The sequence below is a fragment of the Ursus arctos genome, unplaced genomic scaffold, assembly GCF_023065955.2.
Source record: "Ursus arctos isolate Adak ecotype North America unplaced genomic scaffold, UrsArc2.0 scaffold_4, whole genome shotgun sequence".
In the NCBI taxonomy this organism is placed as follows: Eukaryota; Metazoa; Chordata; class Mammalia; order Carnivora; family Ursidae; genus Ursus; species Ursus arctos.
The window spans coordinates 28103240-28116784 of record NW_026623056.1 but is presented as its reverse complement, the minus strand read 5'-3'; the positions used below and the strand labels follow the sequence as shown (position 1 = coordinate 28116784).

At 36.6% G+C, this 13545-nt stretch overlaps 1 protein-coding gene across 2 annotated transcripts in view; it reads right to left on the bottom strand.

Annotated features, from left to right (window-relative positions):
• The window catches only part of SNX4 (sorting nexin 4), a 75120-nt gene that overhangs the window by 45901 nt on the left and 15674 nt on the right, over positions 1-13545 (bottom strand). For both annotated transcript variants that reach the window (XM_026495351.4, XM_026495349.4), the window contains exons 2-4: positions 5857-5978; positions 687-822; positions 460-609 (exon numbers count right to left, since the gene is read on the bottom strand). In XM_026495351.4, coding sequence (XP_026351136.1) covers positions 460-609; positions 687-822; positions 5857-5978 — 408 coding nt within the window. The remainder of the gene's footprint in view (positions 1-459; positions 610-686; positions 823-5856; positions 5979-13545) is intronic.

The following is a 13545-nucleotide window of genomic DNA, read 5'->3' as shown; positions in this document are numbered from 1 at the left end:
ATTTTAGAAATCACTACAAAATAAAACCACCTATAAGGAACACCCCAAATTAAATAAATTAAGTATCTTTAATTCTGTTATTTTTTCAGGGAAGATGGGAGAAAGGTTAAAAAAAAAAAGAATTCATTTCAAAATTAAGCATAAAATCCAGATCCCAAGATTACCAAAAGACAGACCCAAGATTTTATAGATCTGGGCTTCAAAAAACTAAAGACTAACTTTGATATCATTTAAGTGATGCCAGAAGGTACTGTCTTTAGTATCTTTAAGTATAAAAACATTAGCTGAATGATGTTAACCCTATAATTTTAAAAATAAAAACAAACTGAAAAACATGATTAAACGCATATTTACTAACAAAGCTGCTGCAAAGGGATACTTAAGCATAAGCATTCTACAGTGTAAAAGAAAAAAAATCAAATGAATTTTTTTTAAAGACCAATAAATAAAAGAAAATACCTGTGTTAAAAACAAATAGAAGATTTTGTCTCTACAAAGGATGGGATGTGAGGCAACTCTCAAGAGAAAGTTTTCTAAGCCAATCCGTCGTCTTTCCACAAAATCCGGGTCCATGTTGTCAGCAGAGAGTTTATGCCAAACAAATTCTGCCTAGGTAAACAAAACAATCGTGAAGAACAGTCTCAACGCTCCGTACTTCTGAACGACACTGCTGTTTCATTTCTTACCCTTTTTTCTGGTAGAGGTGGCACAACAATATGTGGATAGTAAACTAAAAGGTAGTTTCTCAACAATTCGAATTCACTATACCGCCTCCATAGTGAGTCTGTGAGAACACTCTGACCATCCGTATGTTCAACTGACCTAAAAAGGAACAGAAAAAGTAATAGAGATCACTTTTTTAAAAATAAAAATACATGCACACACCCTCCATTAAAATTTGTAACTCCATTTACTAAATGCTTATGAACCAGGCACTCAGTAAAGAACTTTTCGTGTATTTATTATCTTTTTTAATCCTCATTACCACCCTGTGAAGCAGGGATTATTGTCCCCATTTTACAGATGAGGAAGCAGCTACCCTTCCTACAGTCACAAAGATCCCTGGGTAAGGCACTCAAATCTATCTGATTCCAAAGCCCTCACTCCTAAACACTTTTTCTTCTGTTACAGAAAACCTATTTGAACTCCAGAGAAATAATCATTTTGGGCACATTCTAAAGCCCTCAATTTATAATAATTCAGTTAATGTATAATAATTGATTTTACAATACAGTAAAATCTGGCTTAGCTACTGTTTCATTAAATAAAAAGTATTTTTAGGGGCGCCTGGGTAGCGCAGTCGTTGGGCGTCTGCCTTCAGCTCAGGGCGTGATCCCGGCGTTCCGGGATCGAGTCCCACATCAGGCTCCTCTGCTGGGAGCCTGCTCCTTCCTCTCCCACTCCCCCTGCTTGTGTTCCCTCTCTCACTGGCTGTCTCTGTCAAATAAATAAATAAAATCTTTAAAAAAAATAAAATAAAATAAAATAAAATAAAATAAAATAAAAAGTATTTTTAACTACACTCTGCCACAATGAGACAACATTCATGCCAAAGACCAAGACACTGCAAAGACCTGGATTCAAAGTTATAAAGGAATCAGATGCATCCACATACCAGGAAATATCCTCAAAGGCAAAATGTTAACTCTGAAAGGGCAGGGGGAAAAAATGTAAAAATTCATTTCTAGTCTTATCTTTAACATAAAGAGCTGTAGGCAATGTCATATAAAAGTTCAACTTAGAGTTGGGGGAAAGTTTGGGTAAAATCACACCAAGGATATTTGAAGTTATTTTGACTACTCAAGATTTCTACTAGCATAATCATTGTTAGAAGGCATCAGTCTTCTAAACATTATCGGGACCTTCCTACTTTGTAACTGGTTGCTTGAGAGTAACTTTCAGGGCCTCCAAGAAATGCACATTGTGCAAGAAATGCACATATCACCACAATGTGCATTTGTATACTAGGGCATAAAAGCACAGAAGCTACGTCAGTCTTGGAATAAAGTAGTCTTAAGAAAGTATATACATCATGCCATGTTCAGCACAATAGATGTTCAGTGTTTTTATCATTTATGTATTAGGTTTGCCACTAAATTTACTCATTGCGTATCAGTAAAAAAGAAACAAAACATGAAATTCAAACTGTACAAATGGCTCCCATGGCAAAAACATAAATTATCAAATCATAATTCATTTTAAAGAGTTAACCCAAACATTAGCTATGACCAATACTATTCCAAGTCCGATTCTCAAACTTTAGCTCAAAAAATATTTGGGTTAATATCAAGTTTCAAATTATTCAAAATCATTACCAACAGATCCCACATCTTGCTAATAAGCAGATTAATGTAGATTAATATAGCCTATAAGAAGTACACCTACAAGGCTGTTAGAAGACCTGTGTAAGTTGTTTGGTTTTTTTTTTAAAGGCCACTTAAGGCAAAGTCTAGCCATTGGAGACTGACTAAACTCAAAAGGAGACTTACACTGGACCCTACAATTAACACATTTATCCAATCATTTGACAAATATTTAATAGCATATAACCAGTTTTACATGCAACATTTAATGTTCACAATAGACTATATCATTAGCCCCATTTTACAAATCAGAACACTTAAGTAATGACATCATACTGCTCCCAATTCATCAAAGCATTCTTACCTATTCTAAAAGATGCATATTCTTATCCACTTTAAAAGGGTTTATATTCTATGAACAAAAACCCAAAAATCTCTGGAGAAATTAAAAACCAGTGACTTGGGGCACCTGGGTGGCTCAGTCATTAAGTGTCTGCTTTTGGCTCGGGGGTCATGATCCCAGGGTCCCGCGATTGAGCCCCGTGGCGGGGGAGGGGTCCCTGCTCATTGGGGAGTCTGCTTCTCCCTCTGCCTCTCCCCCACCCCCCAGCTCTTGCTCTTTTTCTCTCTCAAATGTATAAATAAAAATCTTTAAGAAACTCTGACTTAAAAAAAAATGTCAGAGCATATCATTCCTTTGCCCAAGTCCTCCAAGACTTTCCCTTTAAAAAACAAAACAAAGCAAAAAAACCTGCAGCTTAACAAATTCCTCAAGTGATTCCTATGACTTCAAAGTTTAAGAATCACTGTCTTAATTTATAATTCCATGAAAAATACTGTGGAAGATAAATAAATATACATTTGTAATGAAATACAATTGTGGGGGCACCTGGGTGGCTCAGTTGGTTAAGTGTTTGCCTTTGGCTCAGGTCATGATCTCGGGGTCCTGAGATCAAGCCCTATTTCAGGCTCCCTGCTCAGTGGGGAGTGTGCTTCTCCCTCACCTTCAGCCCCTCCCCCTGCTTATACTCTCTCTCTCAAATAAATAAAGACTTTTAAAAAAATAATGAAATACAATTGTGAAAGTCAACCCGATAATCATTTTGTGTACCACACATTTACTGATGATGCACTTAAATATTTATTCAGAGTATAGCTACATTACTCAAGTATGGTCACTCCAACTCTCAGTTATAAATTATGTTGCTCTCTTCAGTTCAAAGTCAAAAGTAAACAACTATAAATTAGATTATTCAAACCAAGATTCTCTTCCAGCAGTAATCAACAGCTAATTTCGTTGCTCTTTTGAGTGATACATATTAAAAATAAAAATATCCTTTTTAGTTTTATATTTAAGATCTTGCAGCACAGTGACTATAGTTAATAATACTCCATTGCATATTTGAAAGTTGCTAAGAGAGTAAATCTTAGAAGTTCTCATTCTAAGAAAAAAAATTTATAACTGTATGGTGACAGATGTTGGTTAATTAGACTTGTGATCACTTTACAATCGGTAAAAATACTGCAAGGTAATGTTGTGTATCTGAAACTATAACGATGTTGTATGTCAATTATACCTCATAGTTAAAAAAAACACAGGAAAAAATAATTTACTTAGAAAGCTAAAGCTAACAGTAATTTCTAAAGTATGATTTTTTTTTAAGTAGCTAATTTAACTTAAAAAAAAAAAAAAACAGAGGGGCGCCTGGGTGGCACAGCGGTTAAGCGTCTGCCTTCAGCTCAGGGCGTGATCCCAGCGTTCTGGGATCGAGCCCCACATCAGGCTCCTCCGCTATGAGCCTGCTTCTTCCTCTCCCACTCCCCCTACTTGTGTTCCCTCTCTCGCTGGCTGTCTCTCTGTCAAATAAATAAATAAAATCTTAAAAAAAAAAACAAAAAAAAAACAGAAACAAAACCCTCTAGTGGGACCATATTTTTTTAATCACTTTAAAAATCTCTGTGAGGGTGTCTGGCTGGCTCAGTCAGCAGAGCATGTGACTCTTGATCTCAGGGTTGTGAGTAAAGCCCCATGCTGGGTGAAGAGCCTACTTAAGAAAATAAATAAATAAATTTTTAAAAAATCTCTGTGATACACGTATGTAGATACGTATGTCACAAAATGACCTAATTTTGGTGGAGGTATGGATTAAACAGGTGATTAAGGAGTGCACTTGTCCTGATGAGCACGAGGTGACATACGAACTGCTGAATTACTACACTGCACACCTGAACTAATACAACACCGTATATTAACTAATTGGAATTAAAACTTAAAACAAATACAAAAAACCCAAATGAGCTAATTTTAAAAAGACCAACCCTACTTACCTCTTTCTGTTCCTAAAGATCCTATTGTACATAAATTTTCTCCCTTTTTTCCTTTTTGGTGGAAGAAGGAAAACTATACTTACAAAGAGAGCTTTCAGAAGTGACTATAGATTAAACAACATTTTCCAAGACCTTAACTTTTATTTTTGGTAGAAACACAGACCCGGAGAAAGCCTTGAAAAGTCACAGGGTGCAGCCTTAAGACAAGCTCAGTGACTTTTGGTAAACCTATGAAAATGCAGGGTTTAAAATATTTTTCCTTAAAAATGTATTCACATTAAACCATGGTTGTAACTATCAACTAGATCTGGTAGTTCTATTATTTTATTTTACTGGCTATCAAAAAAACTCACGTCTTTATTTTAACTCAAAGCATTTCTGCTCAGTCTCGCAGAGAGAAAAGAACTAGTTGGTATAGAGCCTTCACAGAAACTGTTTATAACTGGGAAATACAGTCTTGCCTTGCCTTTCTCTAGACAAAACAGTCTAATTCCTTTAACTTTTTCCTTATGAGGTAAAAGACAATTTTTTTGGTGAGTTTTAATGTCTTACTCCATGATTTACTCTTCCCAACTTTATCCCAGTCTAAACTTCTAGTCTCAATCCTTTCCTGAGAAAGACAGGATTTAGACTGTCATTCTCTCATCCTATACGTCTCTGCTAACCATCTTACCTTCCTAAGTCCACTTCACACACACCTGGGAACCGGATCTCCTTTCCCAAAATCACACAGGGATTATTATACCTAATGCCAAAATCTCCACCAAAGCATGTGTCAAGTAACATTTCAGATCCCAAAAGTATTCCACTAACTTTCTACTTCCAACACAAGTGCATTAAAGTATAGCTACCAAGAGTACTATAGAAAAAGACACTGTTTATCTGTTAAAAAGTAAAAAAAAAACAAAAACACGAAACAAAACACCAGGGTTGCCTGGGTGGCACAGTCGGTTGGGCATCTGCCTCTTGATTTCAGCTCAGGTCATGATCTCAGAGTTGAGACTGAGCCCTGCGTCAGGGATTCTCTCTCTCCTTCTCCCTCTGCCCCTCCCATTCATGTGTGCCCACGCACGAGCTCTCTCTCTCTCTCTCTCTCTAAAAAAACAAAACAAGCAAAAACCCAATACCTAAAAAGACAATGACCTGTAAACAATTCCAGTAAGCAACATAATTTGCATCAACAGCTACCAGACAAAGCTTTTTCTACCTAATTCTCATTGCCCACCTTGTTTCAATGAGGTAAGCAGTATATGTTTCTTGCATGTTCATGGCATTTCTTCCAGTTCGCTTTTCTGCTTCTGAAACACTAATTTCTATCTTCTTCAACCAAAAATTATTTTCAGTCATCTGGACAAAAACAAATGGAAAAAGAACAACAACAACAAAACTTTTAAGACAGTATTCAAAAAAACACCAGCGATTATAATAAAACCCATTGTTGGTACATATTTCAAGCAAATTTCTTCTATCTCTTGAGGTGCTAGGGGTTGCTAATGACAGCAGCAAATGCTATATGTCTCATCAGCAGCATTTTGTAGCTCACCAAACTCTTCCAAAGCTATTTTAACATGTATCACACACTTATCTCCAAAAGCTATTTTAACATGTATCACACATTTAATTATTAAAACACAGACATTTTGTGTAAGTGACCAAGAATAAATCAATATAAAATGCCTAAGAAAAAAATCTAAAAACATTTTATATATAGATGAATAATCCTCAATATTAAAATCTAATTTTTGGTTTTAACAAAGTCAGATCTCATTCTCAAGTCAGATCTCAGTCTCTCAAAAAGAAAATACTATACATACGCCAAAAGGCAAGATTTTCAGCAGATAGGTTAAATTTTAAAAAGGGGGGGGGGCGCCTGGGTGGCTCAGTCGTTAAGCGTCTGCCTTCAGCTCAGGGTGTGATCCCGACGTTCTGGGATCGAGCCCCGCATCAGGCTCCTCTGCTGGGGCCTGCTTGTTCCTCTCCCACTCCCCCTGCTGTGTTCCCTCTCTCACTGGCTGTCTCTCTCGCTGTCAAACAAATGAATAAAATCTTAAAAAAAAAAAAAAGTCATCTTATATTCAACTTTATTTTTTATCATACCCAACTTGAGATTTGCCTAAACTCTTTGGCAGTGGTTAAGAGGCTCCACTTGTGAGACAGCAGCAAGGCTTAAGAGCAGATTCCTTTCTGTTCCTGCTAAAACATCCCCAGGTCTATGCTAAAGAACCAAAAAGAACAAAAAATACACCACCAGTGGTTCAAAGGCTGTATGTGAGGAAAGTGTGCCACTGAGGAAGGTTCTTAAAAATACCAAAGTAACTCCAAGTCAAAACAAGGAAGACAAAGTGAGACCATGTGATAACTGCTGTGCTTTGGGTTTTTTCCCCTTGCTCTCTCTCAAAGTTCAGAGGTGGGTTTTAATTAAAAATACTGCACTACATTGTAACTGAGGGCAGTTTGTGAAGAAGGGTGTGAAAATTTGACATGAATGGAGCCCTTTTAAAAGGGAGCCAAGCAGGGGCGCCTGGGTGGCTCAGTCGTTAAGCGTCTGCCTTCGGCTCAGGGCGTGATCCCAGGGTCCTGGGATCGAGCCCCACATCGGGCTCCTCCGCTGAGAGCCTGCTTCTTCCCCTCCCACTCCCCCTGCCTGTGTTCCCTCTCTCGCTGGCTGTCTCCCTCTCTGTCACATAAATGAAAAATAAAAATAAAAGGGAGCCAAGCAACCACTGCAGGGAAACTGCCTTGTCCGTTTCTGTTCATACCAGACCAAAACCTTTGGACTAGCCAAAACAGCAAATGCTTTAAGCAACTGCTTGAGAACTCAGGAGAACAAATATCCTGCCCCCAAGTCCACAGGTTATGGACTTTCTGAGGACAGAATCTGTAGTAAACTAACTAATCTGTGTAACTAAGAGTTTAGCCTTTTTTTCTCTTAACTCATGTACCTGACTCCCCTTCTTTTTTCTTATAAAAACCCCTTATCTTCACCCGAGAAGCATTACTATTTGCATTTTTAGCTGAATCTGTATTCCCCAAATTGCAATTCTTTAAGCCCGAATAAATAATTGTTTGGCTCTCACTGTGGCTCCTTATTTTCAGGTTAACAAGAGACAAAGTAGAAAGTTAAAAGAAAGATAAAAGAAAAAACTACTGTAAAAACCACTGGTGATGGTTTATACAGAAAATTAAACCGATGTGCTCTGAGGGCAGAAAAAGCTATGTGGCATGGCAAAAAATTAAATGATGACTAAATTTAGGAAGTGCCCCCAAAATGCTGAAGATAAATTGGGAAGATAAAAATGCTAAAAGACGATAAAAAGGACAGAGAACTAAGAGCTAACCCAATGGAACAGAAATTGGTCGACAAAACCAGAAATCACTCAGTTGTCAAATTAGATATTTTTATAAAGTGTAAGTTGTATGTTTAGCTACTGAGAGAAAAAATAAGGCAATACTTCAACCGAAAGAAAGTTCAAGAAATTACATAAGCACAAATCACCCAACCTCAGAATTATGAAGCCGTCATTGGTTGAGATACATATATATATACATGTATATATATATATATGTATATATACACACACACACACATATATATATATATATACATAAAATTCCTAATTTTGGCCCACAGGCAAACACTTGATTTACCACCACCTACTTCAGTGAAAAATTCCCCCAATACCGAAAACACATGACAAATAAAGCAAATTAGCTCCCCAGCAAAAAGGATAATGCATCTGAGTCATGAATTTACCCTCATGCTGTTTTTATTACACAGAAGGGAAAAAAGAATTAAAGAATAAAATCAGCTATCATAAAAACTAAAGAATGAAAACAGGAACACAACAACAACACCAGAAGGACTTGGAAGATGATATAAAATTGCTTATCCTCTCAGTGAAACACAGAGAGTACCAAGAATAACCCAACTGGAAGCACAACTGTTAAAAGAATACATTCAACAAATTTAGAGATGGACTGACTTGACTGGAAGATGAGCCCAGGGACATGTTTCACAGAGAAACAGAATAGTTTAGATGTATTCAAAGCACACTTCTCATGAGAGTAAAGAATATCATTAAAGAAAGAGCGACGCTATATTCAGACCCAAAGGAATAACATCCCGAATGTAGATGCTTGACGTGTGAATCACTACTTTCTACCTGACTTATTAAGACTAACAACCTGAGACTAAATAAACGTAGAAGACGGCCATATTGAAAAGGCTAATGAAATTCTTTATTTCCAACTCAAAGAATGAAAACGAATATAATCTATTTCAAGTTTTAAAAATGTTGCAAACCACTAAGAAACAGTAAAAGCATAAAAGCAGATAAAAGTGATAAAAGGAACAAGAAGAAACTATAAATTCAATAAATATGTCTTGAGTACCTACCATTCCAGTCATCAGGGATGGAAAGACAGATGAAACACAGTGCCTGACACCTCAGGAGTTCACGGCTTGCATGAAGAATTCTCAGCCCGCATAGGGACACTCTTTTTTTTTTTTTTTAAAGATTTTATTTATTTATTTGACAGAGATAGAGACAGCCAGCGAGAGAGGGAACACAAGCAGGGGGAGTGGGAGAGGAAGAAGCAGGCTCATAGCAGAGGAGCCTGATGTGGGGCTCGATCCCAGAACGCCGGGATCACGCCCCGAGCCGAAGGCAGACCCGTAACGACTGAGCCACCCAGGCGCCCCAACACACTCTTTAAGACTAAGAACAAAAGGAAAGCTAACCTTAATATAACTTTTAGGATTACAGATGAAAAGAGTTAATGTTTATGGCATTTGACTTATTTAGTTAATCTTATTTAAATCACACACTAAAAATATATTACACTTATTGTTATATTGAATATTATAGGAAAAAGATAAAACAGGCCAAAAAAAAAAACAACAGGCCGATTGAGATGAACATGGAGCTAACTGTAAAAGAAACAATGCAAAGAAAGAAAAAATAAAATATATTTAGGCAGTAAAACTGACATTGCAAGAAATCAAATCCATAAGAACATGACATAGTTGTGAAGCTTCCATAGAATGCTGCGGGAAGAAAGACCAGAAAAGGATAAAAATGATGAAATGATTTTAAAAAACCCAAAGAACATTTAAACAATGTTACACAATTTCTTCTTAAAGAAGAAATCAGAAGAAACAGAACAGAAATAATAACTATCTGTGCAATTTAAAAGAAAAGGAAACAGGCAAACGAATCTTTCCTGGACTGGAAAAAAGGTCTAAGCCTTCAAACTGAAAGGCATGTGGTCCATGTATAACGAACTGGAAATTTAAACATCCCAACGAGATTAAGGCAGAAAAATAAGAAAGAAGATCCCTAAAAAAGAATAAGCATCAAATCTGCCTTAGACTTCACAATAAATTACAAATGACAAAGGAGAATCATGCACAGGACATGCTTGAAAATATTTAAACATATTAACATACTGTTCCTTCAAAAATACTTAATTCCAGCAGGACTTTTTACAGAAACATAAACTATTCCTAAATTTATATAGAAATACAAAGGGCCTAGAATAGCCACAACAATTCTGAACAAGTTGCAGGACTCAGTTTCAAAACTTACTAAAAAGTGAAAGTAATCCAGACACTGTTGTATTGGCAGAAGGAAGAGAGATCAATGGAACAGAACTAAGAATTCTGAGATAAAACCTTACATTTAAGGTCAATTGATTGTTTTTTTTTAAGGTGAACTGATTTTAAAAAACACACCAAGGCAAGTCAACAGAGAATGGAGAGTCTTTTCCACATATAGTGCTGAAACCACTAAATGTCCACATGCCCCCCCCACCAAAAAAGATTTAGACCCTTTACTCACACCATAGACAGAAATTAACCCAAAATGGCCCAGATATAGAGCTAAGACTGAAATTTCTAGAAAAAACACAGGAGAAAAATCTTTGTGATCTTAGGATAGGCAAAGAGTTCTTAGATATAATACCAAAAGCACAATCCATAAAAGAGGAAAGTGATATACCAGACCTCACCAAAATTAAAAACTTTTACTATTCAAAAGACACCATAAAAGAGGCACCTGGGGCTCCTGGATGGCTCAGTCAGTTAAGAATGACTTCAGCCCAGGTCATGAGCTCGGGGCTCTGGGATAGAATAGGGCTCCCTGCTCAGTGGGAATTTGGGGTGATGATAAAAATGTTCTAAAACTGGGTTATGTTGATGGTGGCATAACTCTGTAATTTTACAAAAATTATTGAATTAGATATTTAGAAGTGAATTTTATGGTATATAAATTACACCTTAATACAGTTGTCTAAAATCCATGAGTCCATACTGAAAAGACAAAAGTCTGATGAGGAACAAGATATTTTCAATTTCAAAGTATGTCCCACAAAATATTAATTAATTACAAAAGGGAAAAGAGTAACCCGATATTGAAGACTGGCAGAAAATGTGATTCCAAAGTATTCGGCAAATACAAATCATGTGTGAACTATTAAGATGCAACTAGAACATAGCATCCCTTTAGTGGCAATTTCTGCCAAAAATGCATAACCTGAATTTAATCATAAAAAAACATCAGGCATGGGGCGCCTGGGTGGCTCAGTCATTAAGGGTCTGCCTTCGGCTCAGGTCATGATCCCAGGGTCCTGGTATCCAGCTCCATGTCGGGCTCCTTGCTCAGCGGGAAGCCTGCTTCTCCCTCTCCCACTCCCCCTGCTGGTGTTCCCTCTCTCGCTGTGTCTCTCTCTGTCCAATAAATAAATAAAATCTTTAAAAACAAAAAATCAGGCAAACCCAAATTGAAGAGAAATCTACAAAAATAACTGGTTTCTAATCTTCAAAAGGGTCAAAGTCACCAAAGTAAAGACTGAGAAACCCTGCCAGATTGAAAGAGACTAAAGAGACAATACAATTAAATGCAATACATGCATCTGGACTGGATCATTTTGCTCTGAAGAACACTATATTGGTGCAACTGGCAAAATTTAAACTAAGTTCGAAGATGATATAGTAGTCATTTATCAATGTTATTTTCCTGATTTTGATGGTAGTATTGTGGCTACATAGGGCAATGTCCTTGTTTGCCCCTAAATACTGAACGGTTTTTAAGTAATCTCTACACCCAACATGGGGCTCAAACTCATGACCCCAAAATCAAGAGTCGCAAGCTCTACTGCCTTAGCCAGCCAGGCACCCCTCACACTGAAAGTTCTGGGAAAGAGATGAGGGAATATCATGATGGCAGTTCACTTCCAAATAGTTCATGGGAAAAAGGATCTTTATACTGCCCTTGTTTATAAATGTGATATCATTTCTATAAATGAGATTTCAAAAAATTCTTAAATAGAGGGGCACCTGGGTGGCACAGCGGTTAAGCGTCTGCCTTCGGCTCAGGGCGTGATCCCGGTGTTATGGGATCGAGCCCCACATCAGGCTCCTCCACTGGGAGCCTGCTTCTTCCTCTCCCACTCCCCCTGCTGTGTTCCCTCTCTCGCTGGCTGTTTCTATCTCTGTCGAATAAATAAATAAAATCTTAAAAAAAAAATTCTTAAATAGAAATAATTTTTTGTTTCAGTTATATTTGGGGGAAGAAAAAAACAAAGATACATGCCTTCCAAATCATTACAGAGGATAAAACCAAAGAAATTATTGCCCACAAAGGAAAAAGCAAAAATAGAAACCAAAATAAGAAAGTCTAAAACCTCACAAAAGAAAATCGACTAAAAATAAAGCCAGTTAGGATAATGCAAATGTTTTAAATTCCCTATGGTGAACAAGAGAAAGACTTAAAACATAACACAAGGCATAAAAATTGTAACACAGGACAAACACAAACACAAACACAAAGTAAACTGAAGTTAAAAGAAATCAGTGCAGCAAGAGACCAAGCAGGGAGGCAGGAAAATATAAAATACTGGAAATCAGGAAAAAATAAAAGTTTGTAATTAGAAGAGCTTAGGATCAATTCACCCTCAGATTAAAAACCTGTTTGCCAGAATGTGAATCCCATCTCTACCACAGATTAACTGTGTACCTCGGCAAATTTTTAAATCTCTCTGCCTCAGTTTCCTCATCTGTATAATGGGGGTTAGAGTACTTACCTAATAATGTTATCAGAACATTTAATGAGTTAATGCAGGTAGAGTTCTAAAAGTTGCCTGGTATATAGCAGGAGCTCAACTATTCCCTATTCCCTAGTACTTGTAGTTTTTAGGTTTTTTTATTATGAAAATAATACATGCTTAATGTATAAAAATTGAAAAATAAAGGTAAAATTAACTAAATATAAATCACCCGTATCCCACTGTTGGTGTACTTCCTTACAATCTTTTTTCCCTACGTTTGATGCTTCTGTGTTACTGCAATAGGTCAAAGATCTGAAGTTTAAGAACTACCCAAAGAATTCACTTTCCTTGGGGGAATACATCTAAAATGGTCACGAGTAGCAGGTATTATGTTAAAAATAATGTATTTACTTAGGCCTATGAGTGAAGCTTACTTCAGTTATAAGAAAAATACAGTTATAACACATGAACTATTTTCTTGTGCTTTTTATCTATAAAAATACGTATTTTAAAAATAGCGGTGATTCAGAAGACATTAATTTTTATCTAAAATAAATATATATGTTTGAACAGTTTTTCAAACCGAGTCACAACACATTCATGGTTCATGAAATCAATTTGGTGGTTTGTGATCAATATTTCTTTTTAATAATAAAGAGAAGAAGAATGTCAGAAAGTACTGCACGAAGTAACGATTAAGTATTGTCTCCTGGAACACTTAGGTATGAAAGGATATGTATGCTGATTAGATCGTAGAGAATGTATTTTGTGCTGTGAGTCACCTTCGAAAAATTCTGAGAGTTGATGAGGTTGAAAAATGAGGAAAAAGTTCTTGAGTATGATTTAATCACTCGCTACTAAACTGATA